At 49.5% G+C, this 16,873-nt stretch overlaps 1 protein-coding gene across 5 annotated transcripts in view; it reads right to left on the bottom strand.

Moving 5' to 3' along the window:
* Positions 1-16,873, bottom strand: part of LOC135903397 (RNA-binding protein Musashi homolog Rbp6-like) — a 1,054,134-nt gene that overhangs the window by 169,509 nt on the left and 867,752 nt on the right. For all 5 annotated transcript variants that reach the window (XM_070534623.1, XM_065433710.1, XM_070534624.1 and 2 more), the window contains one exon: positions 145-177. In XM_070534623.1, the coding sequence (XP_070390724.1) occupies positions 145-177 (33 nt within the window). The remainder of the gene's footprint in view (positions 1-144; positions 178-16,873) is intronic.

Here is a 16,873-nt window from a genome sequence, read left to right as displayed (position 1 = left end):
AGCTCAGCGCAGTCACTGGCTGTCGCCATTACGAAGGCCAGTGCCAACAACACTGAAAAAACGAGGTTGTGCGCGACATTTGCAGGATGCTGTCAACTGTCACCGCACTTAATGGCACAAGCTTAGAAAGTTTAATTGGCTTACCATCAGTGAGGGCACCCAACGGCCACACCAGTTCTGCAAGAGAAAATCCAAACAAAAACGTCTCAGATGCTGATACACAAAAATAACTAATACAGAGCAGCTTGGCTAGCTGCTCAAGATTTAAGCTCAAGAATAGTGCAATAGCGCAAGAAAGACATGGGCGAGAAAGGGCAGGCGCTAACTTCCAGCGGAATGTATTTCAGGAAGTTTACAATGAAGGAATGCGCGGGTTCATGCATGGGCGCGCACACAACAACAACCGTACAAGCAGTGGTTTTCTTGTCGTTGTTCTGTTCATATCGTTCAAACTGTTCAGCTCAGTTGGCTCACATTGTTCAGCTTTCATATCGTCAGCTAATTTTACTACTATGTAGGTTTTCTGAAATAAACTAATTAGGAAGTTAATGCCTATCCCGTCATTTTTGAGCACGACTTGCTAGCGCTATTCTTAAGCCTAATCTAAAACTTGATATACGAACATTACCGTAGGCACAGTAGGACTGGGCGCCAAGTTGTAACAGGGAGAGTTACACATTTTCTCTGAACTTGTCCAATACTCTTTCCGAAGCAAGCTAGAATTCAGTGTGTGGATTTCTGATACACCGTTTTTTGATGCCAGTTCAAAAAGAAAAAAAAATTGGAGGACGCTTAAGCTTCGCCTTCAAGAGTGGAACGCGACAGCGTTCCCGTCGACCCGCCAAGTGGTGTAAAACAATGGGCTACTGCGCAGTGACTACGCGCCCCGCATCGGACGCGGTGAGCGTCGAGCAACGCAGCGTTCGGCGCGGCAACGAAATGTGCGCCTGTGCAAGCGACGCACGCCTGAAACAGCTCGTTTCTAAGGCAACACCGCGTTCATTAGAGGCGCTTTTGTAGCGCTTTGAAGCATCGAGCTCGTGGCTCAGTGGTAGCGCCTCCGTCTCACACTCCGAAGACCCGGGTTCGATTCCCACCCAGCCCATCTTGCAAGTTGTTTTTTATTCATGAAGTGCCTGCTGGGATTTATCGCTCACGGCCGACGCCGACACCGACGCCGACGACACCGGCTTTTCTGCGACACGAGCTCCTTAACGCTATCGCGTTAAAAAAAGAAAGTACAAGTGGGAAGGTTAGTCGGGAATAACTTGGGCTGGCTGGGAAAAACTGACTGTAGCGTTCAAGTGAACTAAAGTATGCTAAAGTGAAGTAAATGTGTCAAGACGGTTTCACACGCTGCGACCGGGACGACAAAAGTCGGTTCAGTCGCACGCGTCGCAATGCGATTTTAGGAGGGCCCGTTTCGCATTATTGTGATTAAACAATGCGACGCCCCGGGTTGCTTGCTGCCAAGTTCTGCGACACCCGCCGCATAATTCTTTTAATGTAACGAAAAACATGTACATTATAATATTGTTGACCTGTCTTTAAGAGGAGCAAATAATATGTGCCTCTTGTAATTTAAAAGCCTCTTAAAGATTAAATTTGCTTTGGAGTGTGCGACTGCGGTTCCTGTAGTTCAGTGCGAAGAGGCATGGCGTGCGCAAACCGTTGTTCGCCGGTGATGGTTAAGCGCAGTGTGTTGTCCCATGGATACATGTCCGTGTCGTCCTGCCTGCACTGCGACTAATTGCAATATGACCTATCAACAAGCCCATATTCATTTATTTCCGACACTGTTAGCTCTTGCGGGCTGTTACAGGGATGGGGGAAAAAGGATTTTCAACAAACACGTAACGCCAGTTCCGCAATAAACAAACAATGCATTCAGCAAACACATAATGACAGTTTACGCTCAAATGATTCAGTTGTGTGCGTTTCAATAAATACATCTGCGTCAAGGCTGTAGACGACTACAGTTTTCACAAGAAAGGAAAATTTGAAGGCATCAACGCGAGGCACATATGGCCTTAAAGCATGAGGGTGACCCTCACAGCATATGCAGCATTCGGAAGTCGGCTGCAGCGAAGTGGTCGTGTCAGCGCAATGAGATGCTTGCGCTACCCGTGCTAAGCTTCAGCTTCAGGAGAAATGGTGTGTGAATATTACTCGTGATTGCGCCATCGTGTTTTGATTTTCGGTGCTCCTGAGGTTGTGTTTTTCAAAGGAGGGGCAGTTGACTTTGCAGCTCGTATGCTAGCTGGCATGGTATCTTGCGACCAGGTTCCGAGATCTTGAAGCAAAGAATTTGTGCCGTGGGCTGCGCTTCTACTCAGGCTAGGTGCTTGTTCGTTTGCTTTTTCTCGTAGAAGTCTGGAAGCATGGTAAAGTTGAAATGACCTGTCGGTACTCGCTTGCCTGTCTTCGATGAGTTGTCTTTTTTGTGCGTTGCTTGTAATTCATACCTTGAACACTTTGGACACAAGCAACGCATCTGCAATTTTCCATGATATCCGCTCATCCACTCCCCATGATTTCGACATTATTATTTTCACCAGATGTACAATTTGTGTCCAGGAGTGGCATAATTGTTTCACCCACGTGCTGGCTCTACAGTCTTGGTCTTACACTTGCTGAGGATTTGGAGATGTTGACTTGTGGGTATATTTGTCCGGCTATGTGAAGGCAAACGTGCAATATGGTGTAGTTTTTCATTCTGGCCTTAATTTGGATCTAGATGTAAACTGACTTATGAAAAAGCTGGATGCCAAACAAGGTAAAAAAGTCCGCAATGTTGTTGAGAGCTTGCTGACTCATTCTTGATTTCTGTATAAGGTAGCTTTCCCATAGACTGTAGCATAGGCGGAAAGCTTTCATTTAACGCCGGAGGGGGGGGGGGGCGACCAGCATGTGTGAAACAGGAACCCTTTGCCGGCCTGGTTCGCCATCCGCCTCGCTCTGTAGCCGAATTTTGATCAGTGGCGACGACGATGGAGAAGACGCTGCAGCAGCGTGCACGGCAGTACAACAGAGATGTATGCGTCGCATCATTTGACGTTGGGTCAGGAGCCCTCCCCAACAACATGGACATCCTACGCGAAATGGTGAGGTCCGTCGTAAGGGAAGAGCTGCAGAAACTGCAGCTGGCCCAAAGCCCTCCTACGGTGTCGCCACTTGCTGATGTCATACGCGAAGAAGTCCGGCAAATAATTTGTGAGCCAGAGCCACAGGTACGGCCCCACGCACAGCCAGAGCGTCAGTCGCGGATATCGTAGGCCCAAGCTTAACGTCAGGACCTAGGACGCACCGACTTTGGACGAACGGCCACAATACCCCAGGTACTTTCTCGCAATGTGCAGCCCATGCGAGAAGGAAGCCCACGTAAAAGCGACGTATGGCGCACTGGAGACCGGCGTCCCCTCTGCTACCACTGTGGAGAGGCTGGTCACCTATACCGGGAATGCCAGTATCGCCGAGTAGGACTGCGTGGCTTCTCTGTGAATGCGCCTTGCCCTCGAAACGGTGAGCGCCCTTATGAGATTGAGGCATTTTTATCTACGCGCCAAACTGTTCGGAACCCCCAGCAACATGAACGTCGATCAGCAGCGCCTATGCGTTATAGGTCGCCCAGCCCACGTCCCGCTTCCATTTCCCCGCGGCGTCGCTTCCAAAGTCGGCGACGGGAAAACTAGAGCCAGCGACCTGTGGAGGCAAGGCCGCTGACGCCCGGAACACCGATGGCCCTCCGACGCCAATCCGACAAGACGACGGCAGTGACGAAACGACGGACAAGTGCAGTGATGACACCGTTACTTCCGAGTTGCGCGTCATCATCGACGACTTCGAAGTGACTGCGTTGATAGACACTGGTGCGAACTATTCAGTTATTAGCAGTGTACTCGCTAGAAAATTGAAAAAGGTATTGACCCATTGGACCGGATCTCCAATACGTGCAGCGGGGGGACACTTAGTCGACCCCGTAGGAATGTGCACAGCAAGAATCGGAATTAGAGGCTTTACATACGTCAGCAGCTTTATTGTTCTCCCTGAGTGTTCCCGTGATCTGATATCGGGCATGGATTTTTTGCGAACGAATGGCGCAATTATCGACTTGCAAGAATCACGCGTGTTGTTTTCCACAGATAATGCTGTTACCATTTCTGATACAGAACAGCCACATATTTCCTCTCTCCGTATTGTGGATGAAGACGTGACGGTGCCGGCACGGTGCAGTATGACTGTCGTTGTGGGGAGCGACATATTTCGTGACTATGAGGGACTTGCAGACGGAAATATCGGGCTGCTACTGTAAAAGCAAATATGCGTGGCAAGAGGCCTAGTTCACCTGCGTAACGGATATGCGGACGCCCTTTTGACTAACTTTGGCAATGAGGCACAACACGTGGCGAAGGGAACAGCCATAGTGTCACGTGGTCGTGACGTCAAAGAACACAGTAGCAATACCAATGTCGATTCAAATAGGTCGCGAAGCTTCGGGCGAAAAGCGGTTCAGTACAGATTGTCACCGGCATCAGCATGACGGGTTATGGGAGCAGCGATAGAAGCGCGACTGTGTTTGGAGGGAACAAACATTGGGAAAGAAAAACGCGTTTTTAATTCAAACGAGACACAGTTAGATTCATTCAACAAAAATAAAATTCCTAGTCAATTTTATATATTCGTGATGAGTTAAATAAATACGTTTAATTTTATTATTATTAATAAATGCATTTCTTTTCAGCGCCCATCGCTACAGGGGGCGTTGACGTCACTATCACTCGCAGTGCAATGCACGTCTTGAAATGGGCAGAAAGGCGCACTCGTATCACCTGTTGAAACACGCCCCCCTCACAATTTGTGCTTTCTTGCTTGTCGAAGTTTGTCTGAATTTGGTTACGCGGGTAGCTTCATTGCTTCTTAATCTGTTCAGTCAAAAGTAGTGAGCTACGACCGCCAGATAATTGTGTAGTTGTTTTCGTGCGACTGCGCTGGCCGACGGACTTGGCATCCGACAATAGGATCAGCACTCTACACCTAAAGCTTTCGTCGGCCTCGAAAGAAAGTATGTTCTGCGCAGGGATGCGATTTCGACAACCGTACGGCTGGCCTTTTCCTGCATCGCTTTCCACGCTGAAAGCTCGAAACGCCCATCAAGTCGAATGGCGGGGCATTTGAATATATAGCTCCAAAGGAAGAACAACAAAAATTTCGCGCCTTCGAAAACAAAATGACGTCACTTCTGCTTTTAACGGACATGGCGTCACGTTATTTTTTCTTCCACCGGAAGTGTTCCCACCACATACAGATGGCGCTAATCCCCATGAACCGGCGATGGACCGACATGTTTTGAACGTATGGGCTCCTATGGAAGCTTCGCTACCAGATATATTTACCTTGGCAATACTGTGAAAGGCAAAAACTAGCTTTTATTGGGCGAACCTGTGCCCACAAAACAGGCTACACTTAAAGCACAACGAGAGCGGCGAACACAGTCGGCGATCGTCGTAAATCTGATCAGCGGGTTAAGCGCGTCGGCTTTTATAGAGCAGTCGTCGAATGTTCCAGACTAATCGTTCGGACCCGCGTGCCTTCCACAATGTTCTACACCATTCGCGTTACGCGATGAAATCAGATAACACAAGGTTCGGCGACAACAGACAGCCAGGTAGAAGCATCGATAACTTTCCAGAAACGTCGGATACATGCAGGCGCGTCCCTCGCTGTGCGTTTACAGTTGTTAAGCGGCGAAACGTGGTCGCCCGATAAAGATAAGTACACGTGTCAATACCCCCCTCTTAAAAAGCATCGACCCGATGCTGCAAACAAACGAAGGTAGTAAACAAAAGCACTCGTAGCAAAGAAAAGAACAAAAATGGCGAAGTTCGTCAGCGTCCGTAAAAGGGTTTAAGGCGCACCGCGTGGACCACTTCAGATCGTGCGCGGCGCCTCTGTGAATGCGAAATGCCGTCTGGCACGACCTCATAGTCCAGAGCGCCAATACGTCGGATGACCTTGTAGGGTCCGAAATAGCGTCGGAGTAGTTTCTTACTGAGTCCTCGTCGGCGTATCGGGGTCCAGACCCAAACACGGTCGCCAGGTTGGTACTCGACGAAGCGTCGTCGGAGGTTGTAGTGTCGGTTGTCGGTCCTCTGCTGGCTCTTGATTCGCAGGCGGGCGAGCTGTCGGGCTTCTTCGGCGCGCTGGAGATAGCTAGCGACGTCAACATTCTCTTCGTCAGTTACGTGCGGCAGCATGGCGTCAAGCGTCGTCGTCGGGTTCCTGCCGTAAAGCAGCTTGAACGGCGTGATCTGTGTTGTTTCTTGCACCGCCGTGTTGTACGCAAAGGTTACGTACGGCAGGACCGCGTCCCACATCTTGTGTTCGACGTCGACGTATATTGCTAGCATGTCGGCGAGGGTCTTGTTCAGGCACTCCGTGAGACCATTCGTCTGCGGATGGTAGGCAGTTGTCCTTCTGTGGCTTGTCTGGCTGTACTGCAGAATGGCTTGTGTGAGCTCTGCTGTAAAAGCCGTTCCTCTGTCGGTGATGGGGACTTCTGGGGCACCATGTCGCAGAAGGATGTTCTCCACGAAAAATTTCGCCACTTCGGCTGCGCTGCCTTTTGGTAGAGCTTTAGTTTCAGCAAAACGGGTGAGATAGTCCGTCGCCACGACGATGCACTTATTCCCGGATGTTGATATCGGAAACGGCCACAACAAATCCATCCCAATCTGCTGGAATGGTCGGCTAGGAGGTTCGATCGGCTGTTGTAATCCTGCTGGCCTTGTCGGTGGTGTCTTGCATCGTTGACAGTCTCGGCATGTCTTGACGTAACGGGCGACGTCGGCGGTCAGACGCGGCCAGTAATACCTTTCCTGTATTCTCGACAGCGTCCGGGAGAATCCGAGGTGCCCAGCGGTTGGATCGTCGTGTAGGGCGTGCAGTATTTCTGGACGCAGCGCTGACGGTACAACAAGAAGATAGCTGGCGCGGACTGGTGAGAAGTTCCTCTTCACGAGCAGGTTGTTTTGTAGCGTGAACAAAAACAACGCGCGCTTAAATGCCCTAAGGACAACGTCGGTGTTCCCTTCCAAATACTCGACGAGGCCTTTTAGCTCAGGGTCGGCTCGCAGCTGTTTAGTGAAGTCGTCCGCGCTTATTATCCCAAGGAAGACGTCATCGTCCTCGTCGTCTTGCGGCGGGGGATCGATGGGGGCGCGCGATAAGCAGTCGGCGTCGGAGTGTTTTCTTCCGGACTTGTATATAACCGTGACGTCATTTTCTTGTAGTCTGAGGCTCCACCGCGCCAGCCGTCCTGAAGGGTCTTTTAAGTTAGCTAGCCAACACAATGCATGATGGTCACTGACGACTTTGAATGGCCTGCCATAGAGGTAAGGGCGGAATTTAGCTGTAGCCCAAATGATGGCGAGGCATTCCTTTTCAGTCGTAGAATAGTTGCTTTCCGCTTTTGACAGCGACCGGCAAGCCTATGATATCACCCTTTCAAGTCCTTCTTTTCTCTGGACTAGGACGGCACCGAGGCCTAGGCTACTGGCGTCAGTGTGGATTTCGGTATCGGCATCCTCGTCGAAGTGTGCAAGTACCGGCGGTGACTGCATGCGTCGTTTGAGTTCTTGAAATGCCTTGGCCTGCGGCGTTTCCCACTTGAACGCGACATCACATTTGGTTAGATGTGTTAGCGGCTCCGCGATGCGTGAAAAGTGATTGACAAAGCGCCTATAGTAGGCATACATGCCAAGGAATCTGCGCACTGCCTTCTTGTCGGTTGGTTGCGGGATCTTTGCGATGGCAGCTGTCTTCTGTGGGTCGGGGCGTACTTCTGATTTGCTGATCACGTGGCCTAGGAACAAAAGCTCATCGTAAGCGAAATGGCACTTTTTCGGCTTCAGAGTGAGCCCTGATGACTTGATGGCTTCTAACACTGTCGCAAGCCGCCTAAGGTGATCGTCGAAATTTCACGCGAAGACAACGACGTCATCCAGGTAAACAAGGCACGTCTGCCACTTTAGTCCGGCTAACACCGTGTCCATGACGCGCTGAAGGAAGGAAGGAAGGAAAAAGTGGAGAGGGAAAGGTAGGGAGGTTAACCAGTATGGCTTAACCGGTTTGCTACCCTACACATGGGAGAGGGATGGGGGAGATTAAAGATGGGGAAGGGGGAGAGGGAGAGAGAGCACATATCACAGCACACACACATCGTCCGTTGGAGTCCATCATTCTGGCATGGTACGCGACGTCACTCTCATAGCCGCTTGTCCAATCCCGTCTCTTTCAAAAACCGAAGTAGTCCCTTTGTCGCCTTCACCTGCGATATCTTCTGTCGGCGGCATGTGAAAATCGTGTCGAGCGACAATGGTCTACTGTCAAGGCGCGCTAGAACAGATGCCAGGGACTGTCGCTGAACGTTATAGTCAGGACAGTCGCACAGAACATGTTCCAGCGTCTCCTCGCAAAGGCAGGCATTACAGAGATCGTTGTCGGCCATTCCAATGCGGAAGGAGTAAGACTTTTCGAGACACAGGCCGCGCCGGCACATCATCGCCTGCCACCTCGACAAACGGGTATCTCTGGGCCGGCCTCCACGGCCTCTTCCACAGCACGGCCTCCCACGAAGGGATGCCTCGTTGCTGCTCCGACTGCGAGTTGGCTGCTACTGGACGGCAGCCCGCCGGCACCGCCTTGGCAAATCCACCTCGCCAGCCTGTGCCTCCTGCGGTGAACCAGAGACTCTGGAGCACCTCCTGCTGGCCTGCCCTGATCACCTGCAGCACCACGGCAGACTTCTGCAGGAGTTCCACCACCTGGGGCTCCCATATTCACGACAGGCAGATATCCTCTTCTCCTGTCGTAATCAGCCACCAGCCTTCCCAAGTGTCGTCGTGTACCTCGACTCGTAGGGGCTCTCAGCGAGACTATAGGAAATTTCTACGAAGACGGATAGCCCAACGGCTATCCCACCACCTCGGGCATCCTGATCCACCACAACTTCACTTCTGCTGGGTCACCTCCTATACGGTCTATCACCAGCCTACTACTCCGGTCGAACCCACTGGGCCCTCCCGGCCGGGCTGCTAGTATTACAGAGATCGTTGTCGGCCATTCCAATGCGGAAGGAGTAAGATTTGGTGAAATCCACCCCCAGCCATAAGCGATAAAGCAGAGTCGCCTCTCTTCGACGCAGACCAGTTGGCATATAGAGATGCATCAAAGAGGGCAGGTGGTATCGACGGTTGCTCTGGGTGGTCTGGCTGTTTGGTGTGCACCATAGAGATAGCGTGATCTCATGTGCAAGCACTCGAAGTCTGCTAGCTGCGTCGGATCGTGAAAGCGGTATGGCCTCTTCTTGTGCGTCTTCAAGAGCTGCCCGAGCGGCATTATCGGCGTCTTCATTTCCAGTGACGCCGCAGTGACTTGGCAGCCACTGAAACGTCACATGGTGTCCTTTCTCCTGTGATGTATGGAGTAGGCATCTAATATCGAATGCGAGCTGTTCGAATGGCCCGCGATGCAGAGCTGATAGTACAGATTGTAGGGCTGCCTTTGAATCGCTGAAGATTGACCATTGCCGAGGTGGCTCCCGATTGACGACACGAAGTGCAGCGCGAAGAGCAGCTAGTTCAGCAGATGTCGATGTTGTTGGGTGGTCAGTCCTAAAGCTGATGGTAATAGCTTTTGGTGGGACAACCACAGCACCGGACGAACACTGGATGTTTGTGGAACCATCGGTATAAATGTGTTCCCTGTCCGCGTACCTCTCGTGCAGAAGAAGCAGAGACAGTTGTTTGAGCACAGGCGACGACAGTTCAGACTTTTTTCCGATTCCTGGTACACTGAGATGGACTGTACGGCTGATAAGACACCAAGGGGGTATCGATGGTTTAGATGCAGCGGTGAAGCCCGATGGCAGTTTGTCGTTGTATTTGATGATAGTTTTAGCGAATGATGATTGGTGCCTGTCCGAAGGTAGTGCTGCAAGGTGGTGATAGGTGGCACGTGCAAAATGTCTGATGTGCGTTCTCAGGGCTTCCACCGTAATGTGAGTTCGCATTGGATGGTCCCGAGCAATCGCAATAGTTGCCTCTGTTGAGGTGCATCTGGGCAAACCAAGGCAGACTCTGAGTGCTTGAGCTTGTGCTGCCTGCAGAACACGAATATTTGTCTTGCAGGTGTTGGTCAGTACAGGTAGACTATATCTTAGAAAACCGAGAAAGGGAGCTCTGTAGAGTTTAAGCATTGCGTCTACTGACATCCCCCACGTCTTTCCTGCCAAGTATTGAAACGTTGCAGGCGCCGAGCACAGTCCGAATGGCATGGCCTAATGGCATAATCGCTGTGCGATTACAGTTGTTAAGCGGCGAAACGTGCTCGCCCGATAAACATAAGTACACGTGTCAATAGCGTTGAAACGTTGCAGGCGCCGAGCACAGTCCGAATGGCATGGCCTAATGGCATAATCGCTGTGCGATTACAGTTGTTAAGCGGCGAAACGTGCTCGCCCGATAAACATAAGTACACGTGTCAATAGCGTCTCTTCATGACTATGCACAATTTTCGTATGTGTCAACCCTCGATGCAGCATCACCGGCTTCTGCCACCTTAGACAGTGTCCTTACCTCTATCGACATTGACCGAGAGCTGTCATCACTACAAAGAGATGAGATTGTGAACTTGGTCACAGAGTTTGCAGATATCTTTTCGACTTCATCGAAAGTCCGTCGTACTCCCGTCGCAAAACACCGTATTGTGGTCCAAGAACCTGCAAGACCAGTTCGCCAACACCCTTACCGAGTAGCTCCAAAGGAAAGAGAAGCGATAAGATGTCAAGTACAGGAAATGCTCAAGGACGATGTAATACAGCCATCCAATAGTCCGTGGGCATCTCCGGTAGCCCTAGTCAAAAAGAAGGGTAACACCCTACGATTTTTTGTTGACTAACAGGAAACTCAACCTCGTCACGAAGCGGGATGTTTATCCACTCCCCCGCATCGACGACACCTGGGACAAACTACGCAATGCTTACTTCTTCTCTTCTCTGGATGTCAAAAGCGGATACTCGCAGATAGAAGTGGACGAGCGAGATCGCGAAAAAACGGCATTTGTGACACCGGATGGTTTATACGAATTTAAGGTGCTTCCATTTGGTCTGTGTTCTGCGCCAGCCACATTCCAACGGATGATGGACACTGTTCTCTCCGGACTGAAATGGCAGTCGTGCCTCGTCTACCTTGATAATGTGGTGGTCTTCTCCACTACATTCGAGCAGCAGGTGCAGCGACTGAGAGCAGTTCTGGATGCTATTCGCACGGCGGGATTAACCATAAAACCCGAAAAATGCCACTTCGGCTTTCGCGAGCTCCGCTTTGTCGGACACATTGTCAGTGCTGAAGGCGTCCGCCCCGATCCTGAGAAGACCACTGCAGTAGAAATGTTTCCGAAGCCAAGAGACAAAAAAACTATTAGACGTTTCCTGGGACTGTGTGCCTACTACAGGCGTTTCGTAGAAAATTTTTCTGAAATTGCCGAACCACTCACGCGACTGACAAAAGAAGATGTCCCTTTTGCGTGGGAGAAAGAACAAGAACACGCCTTCTCTGAACTACGACGGCGTTTGCAGAGTCCTCCTATACTTGCCCATTTTGATGAAAATGCCGAAACGGACATCAACACCTACGCGAGTAACGTTCGTCTTGGTGCCATACTTATTCAGTGGCAGAATGGAGAAGAAAAAGTCATTGCTTACGCAAGCCGTACCTTATCGAAAGCCGAGACAAATTACTCAGCTGCAGAAAAGGAATGCCTGGCGGTTATATGGGCCATCAGTAAGTTCTGGCCATACTTATATGGCAGACCGTTTCGAGCCATCGGCGATCATCAATCATTGTGCTGGCTGGCGAACCTCAAGTACCCATCTGGAAGGCTCGCTAGATGGACTTTGCGTCTACAGGAGTATGACATCACGGTCGTTTACAAATCCGGTATCAAGCACAATGATGCTGATTGCTCATCACGCGCACCAATCGAGGCTACGTCACCTGAATACGAGCAATGATTTCCCATTTCTTGGGGCTGTGAATACGACGGAAATGGCTCATCATCAGCGTACTGATCCGGAATTACTCCTGCTCATCGTGTACCTGGAGGGTCGACAAGTGAAAGTGCCTCGAGTTTTCGTTCGCGGATTGTGTTCGTATGTCCTCTGGAACAACGTCCTCTACAAACGAAACTTCGAGCACAGTGGTGAGACGTTTCTACTTCTTGTACCATCATCGCTGCGTGCTGAAATCTTAGAAGCTTGCCATGATGACCCTGCAGCTGGCCACTTAGGCGTTAGTAGGACTCTGGCGAGAATCCGCCAGAAATATTACTGGCCGAAGTTGATGAATTCAGTGCAGCACTATGTCAAATCATGCCGAAATTGTCAAAGACGCAAAAAACCACCACTCAAACCAGCACGTTTTCTGCAACCGATACAGCCACCCACAGCGCCATCTGAACAAATAGGAGTGGATTTACTTGGACCATTTTCTGTTTCAACCTCAGGAAAGCGGTGGATTGAGGTAGCAACCGATTATCTGATCCGGTATGCTGAGACCTCTTCTCTTACAAAAGGAACCGCCATTGAAGTGGCTGAGTTTTTTGCCACACACATAGTATTACGACATGGCGCACCTAAGGTACTCATAACAGACAAATGAACAGCTTTTGTGGCCCCTTTGATGCACTCTGTTATGAAACTAACACATACTGCTCATAGAAAAACCACAGCGTACCATCCACAAACAAACGGCCTGACTGAACGGCTCAATAGAACGCTCGCTGACATGATCTCAATATACGTGGACGTCGAGCATCGGACACGGGACAATATTCTACCATATTCTACCTTTGCGTATAATACTGCAGTACAAGAAACGACACATTTCACACCATTTGAACTTGTTTACGGTCGGACAGCAACAACGAGACTAGACGCGATGTTACCTGTAGACAACAGCACCGAAGACGACCCTGACGTTAGCGAGTACATAGAAAGGGCAGAAGAAGCACGGCATTTGGCAAGGCACCATATCATACAACAGCAATACGTCGACGCAAACCGGTACAACCTAGGGCGAAGAGAGGTACAGTACAACCCCGGAGACAAAGTGTGGATATGGACGCCTATACGTACGCCCGGTCTTTCGGAGAAGTTACGGCGCCGTTACTTTGGCCCCTACAAAGTACTTCGCCGGTTAAGCCCTTTAAACTACGAGGTAACTCCTGAAGGCCAAGTCTGCTCCACACGACGCAGGACTCGCCCAGAGGTCGTACACGTAGTACGAATGAAGCCATACTATGAAAGGCATTGATTAACAGAAGTTGCACATACGATCAAGCCTAGCACCGGCCATCCTCTGACCACTGTCCTTCTAAAGCAGTTGGCCTCTCTAGGCCTTTCCTACGCATCGGGACAATGCTTCTTCGGAGGGGCCTAATGCCGCCAGCATTGCGAAAAGAAAGAGACGACCGACAAAGCCCAACTGCGTAGCCGCCACACCGCGCGCGTCAAGCAGAGCAACGCAAAACAACGCTCGGCCGGCGCTGACAGGCCGGCGGCTCGTGCGCGAGAATCGGAACGATTGGCAGGTTTTTGTTGACGGCCACAGGTTCGCCCAGCATAAATCAGTTTTCGTAGAAACGGCTCTTGTAACTGTTGGTTACAATATATATATTATGTGTGTGTGTGTGTGTGTGTGTGTGTGCGTGCGTGCGTGCGTGCGTGCGTGTGTGTGCGTGTGTGTGTGTGTGTGCGTGTGCGTGCGTGCGTGCGTGCGTGTGTGTGTGTGTGTGTGTGTGCGTGCGTGCGTGCGTGCGTGCGTGTGCGTGTGCGTGTGCGTGTGCAAAACGTGAACAAGGTGAATGCAGGAGCCAACGTTTGGCAAGTGCACTTGTCTTCTTTAAGGCGATGTACGCTGTCCTCGCCACAGTATATATAGGTGGGGTTCTTCTAAAGGGGAGAGGGTGTGAGGCGGGAGGATGCGGAAACGAGGGAATATGTGTTAGCGTGTCGAATTTAGAGTAAAGGAACGCTGTGTACACGCTCAAAGCCAGGGCACCACTCCCCCACCCCGGTCTGTCAACGAACGCGCGTTAGCCGGCGTGTGAAGGGCGTCTGACACGCCGGCTGACGAAACAAAAACAAAAACAAAGGAAAGACAAAAAAAGGGGGGAGGCTACGCCGCAAAATCAAACTAAGTGTTGTTGCCTATAGCTTGACGTTTAGCATAGCGAATAGATTATAAAGCTCCCTTTGAAACGTTTATGCCTATTGGTTGCAATGTCTTGAACTTATGGATAAGGTATGATTCTCTGTATTTTCTCTGTAGATGTAGAGTGTCAGTTCATCAAAGTTATGACCTGGTTGGTTGAAATGCTCGGCGACGGCTTTGGGAAGCTTTTTAGCTGTGTCCGCGCGATGTGCGTTTAATCTGACGTTCATTGATTGTCCAGTTTCACCGATATATTGTTTCTTACAAAAGGAACATTCAAGCATATAAATCACATCCGAACTTGTACAAGTGAAGCTAGATTTGACTTCATGTGTATAACTATTTGCGGTGCTTTTAATTTTAATGTCACTTTGAAGGTGCCTGCAGGTTTTGCACCCAAGGGCGACAAGATGCTTTTATTACGGGGGAATGCTGTTGGCTGACTTTTGCGTGCATTAACATGTGTGTAATGTTCTTGTTTGGGCGATAGGTAACCCTGGGTACATCCGGGAACACTTTTCGCAGACGCTCGCTGCTTGATAATATTGGGTGGTATTTTCTTAGGATGTTGTTTATGTTTTGGATTGCATTAGAATATTTTGTTATAAAGGCCGGCGGTCTGTCAGATTCTAATGTGGGCTGTCTCTTCGCCAATTCCGTCTGGCTCTCCCATCTTGACGCGGCATCATAAGTTCTATCGAGAGCAGCTTGGGGATAGTTCCTTTCTGCTGGCCTTGGTTTAAGGTCGTTTAGATGGTGGATATAATCGTGGTCTTCGCTGCAGATTCTTATTATACGTTTCGCTTGTCCGACAAAAAATACCGTGCTTGCAATGTTGCGGGTGATGACTGTTGTAGTCTAAATATTGCTGGCTATCTGTAGGCTTCCGGTAAAGTGTCGTTCTCAGTTTTCCGTTTTATATGTAGACCGTCGTGTCCAGGAAGTTGATCTGACTAGGAAAGTGGTGAGCAGTAAATTTAATACTCGGGTGAAAGCGATTGAAATGGCTAATTAAGTCGGTTAAGGCGCTTGTGCCGTGTTCCCATATTATAAATATGTCGTCAATGTAACGAAGATAGGTGTGGGGTTTTAAAGGGTAGGATTTCAGCAGGTCTGCTTCAAGCTGTCCCATGAAGATGTTCGCATACGTGGGAGCGAATGGCGTACCCATGCTGGTGCCGAAAATTTGCAGGTAGTGTATAGAATCGAATTCGAAATAGTTGAGCGTGAGAACTAACCTAAGGAGCGATAAGTAAACTTCAGGAGCGTGCGCTAGGGGATTGATTGCGAGGGATCTAGAAACGGCTTCAATTCCTTCACTCATGGAAATGTTGGTGTAAAAGACAGAAATATCCAAAGTGACTAGGATAGTGCGGTCGGAAAGGATTTGGTTGGCGTTGAAGCCGTCGATAATTCAAAGGAAGTGTGGCGTGTCTTGAACGAAAGATGGGAGGGTGGTGGGTAAGTTTGACAGGTGGTGATTTAAGAATTTTGATAGTGACTCAGTAGGTGTGTTTTTATTAGACACAATAGGCCGACCTGGCATTTCTGCTGCAAATATTTCTTCGACCGGAACATTATGTATTTTAGGAAGAAGATAAAAGCGGCCTGCTGTTTTGTTCTTGGGCATCATGAAGCGATATTCAGATTGCGTAATTAGTTCCCTGGACAGGAGCTCCGCTATTGTGCTTATCACAATATTGCTGTAATCTGAAGTTGGGTTAGAGTCGAGTTTTCTGTAATGGGTGTGGTTGCTCAGTTGTTTAGAGGCCGCATTCTTGTACTTTTCTATAGGCCAGATTTCGATACTGCCGCCTTTGTCTGCTGGTTTTATTACAATATCATTCCTTTTCGCAAGGTCTTTAAGGATTTGGTGTTGAGCGGGGGTCAAATTTTTGCGTTTCCGGCAATGCCGCGTTGACTCTAGAATTTCTTTTGATATCAGTTTTATGTATAAATCGAGGTCTGGGCACTGTTCGGTTTCCGGTGTCCACTTGCTATTGTGGTCTAAGAGAGTCTCTATCTTCTTTTCCTACATCTGGTCTACCGAAAAAGAACTTCTTGATGCGCATGCGTCGTGAAGACTCTGTTATATCTTTGTGGAATTCGTATTCGTTTACTGCGTTGTTCATCGGACAAAACGTTAGACCACGTTTCAGGAGATCAACTTCTTCGGGGCTTAGACTCTGGGATATGTCTACTACATTGCTGCAGTGTTCTGGATGCTCGCCTGTAGGACTGTCAGTGGAGCTACGTGCTGCAGGGGTTACATTAGTTTCTGCAGCTCTAATATCTTTGCGCTGGTATTTATCTAGTAAATTTTCCTCCTTAGTTTGTACGAATTGTTTAAGTTCTCTTCTTTCCGGTTCAGTTAACTTCATGCTGTGGAGTTGATCAGTTAGCATAAGTAAACGCAGTAAACGAATACGAACTCCACAAAGATATAACAGAGTTTTCACGACGCATGCGCATCAAGGAGTTCTTTTTCGGCAGACCAGATGTAGGAAAAGAAGATAGAGACTCTCTTAGACCACCTAGCACGTCGACACCGGAAACCGAACAGTGCCCAGACCTCGATTTATACATAAAACTGATATCAAAAG

Source organism: Dermacentor albipictus, chromosome 2, assembly GCF_038994185.2.
Source record: "Dermacentor albipictus isolate Rhodes 1998 colony chromosome 2, USDA_Dalb.pri_finalv2, whole genome shotgun sequence".
Classification (NCBI taxonomy): domain Eukaryota; kingdom Metazoa; phylum Arthropoda; class Arachnida; order Ixodida; family Ixodidae; genus Dermacentor; species Dermacentor albipictus.
Note: the sequence above shows the minus strand (reverse complement) of the source record. Positions and strands in the feature narration are given on the sequence as shown.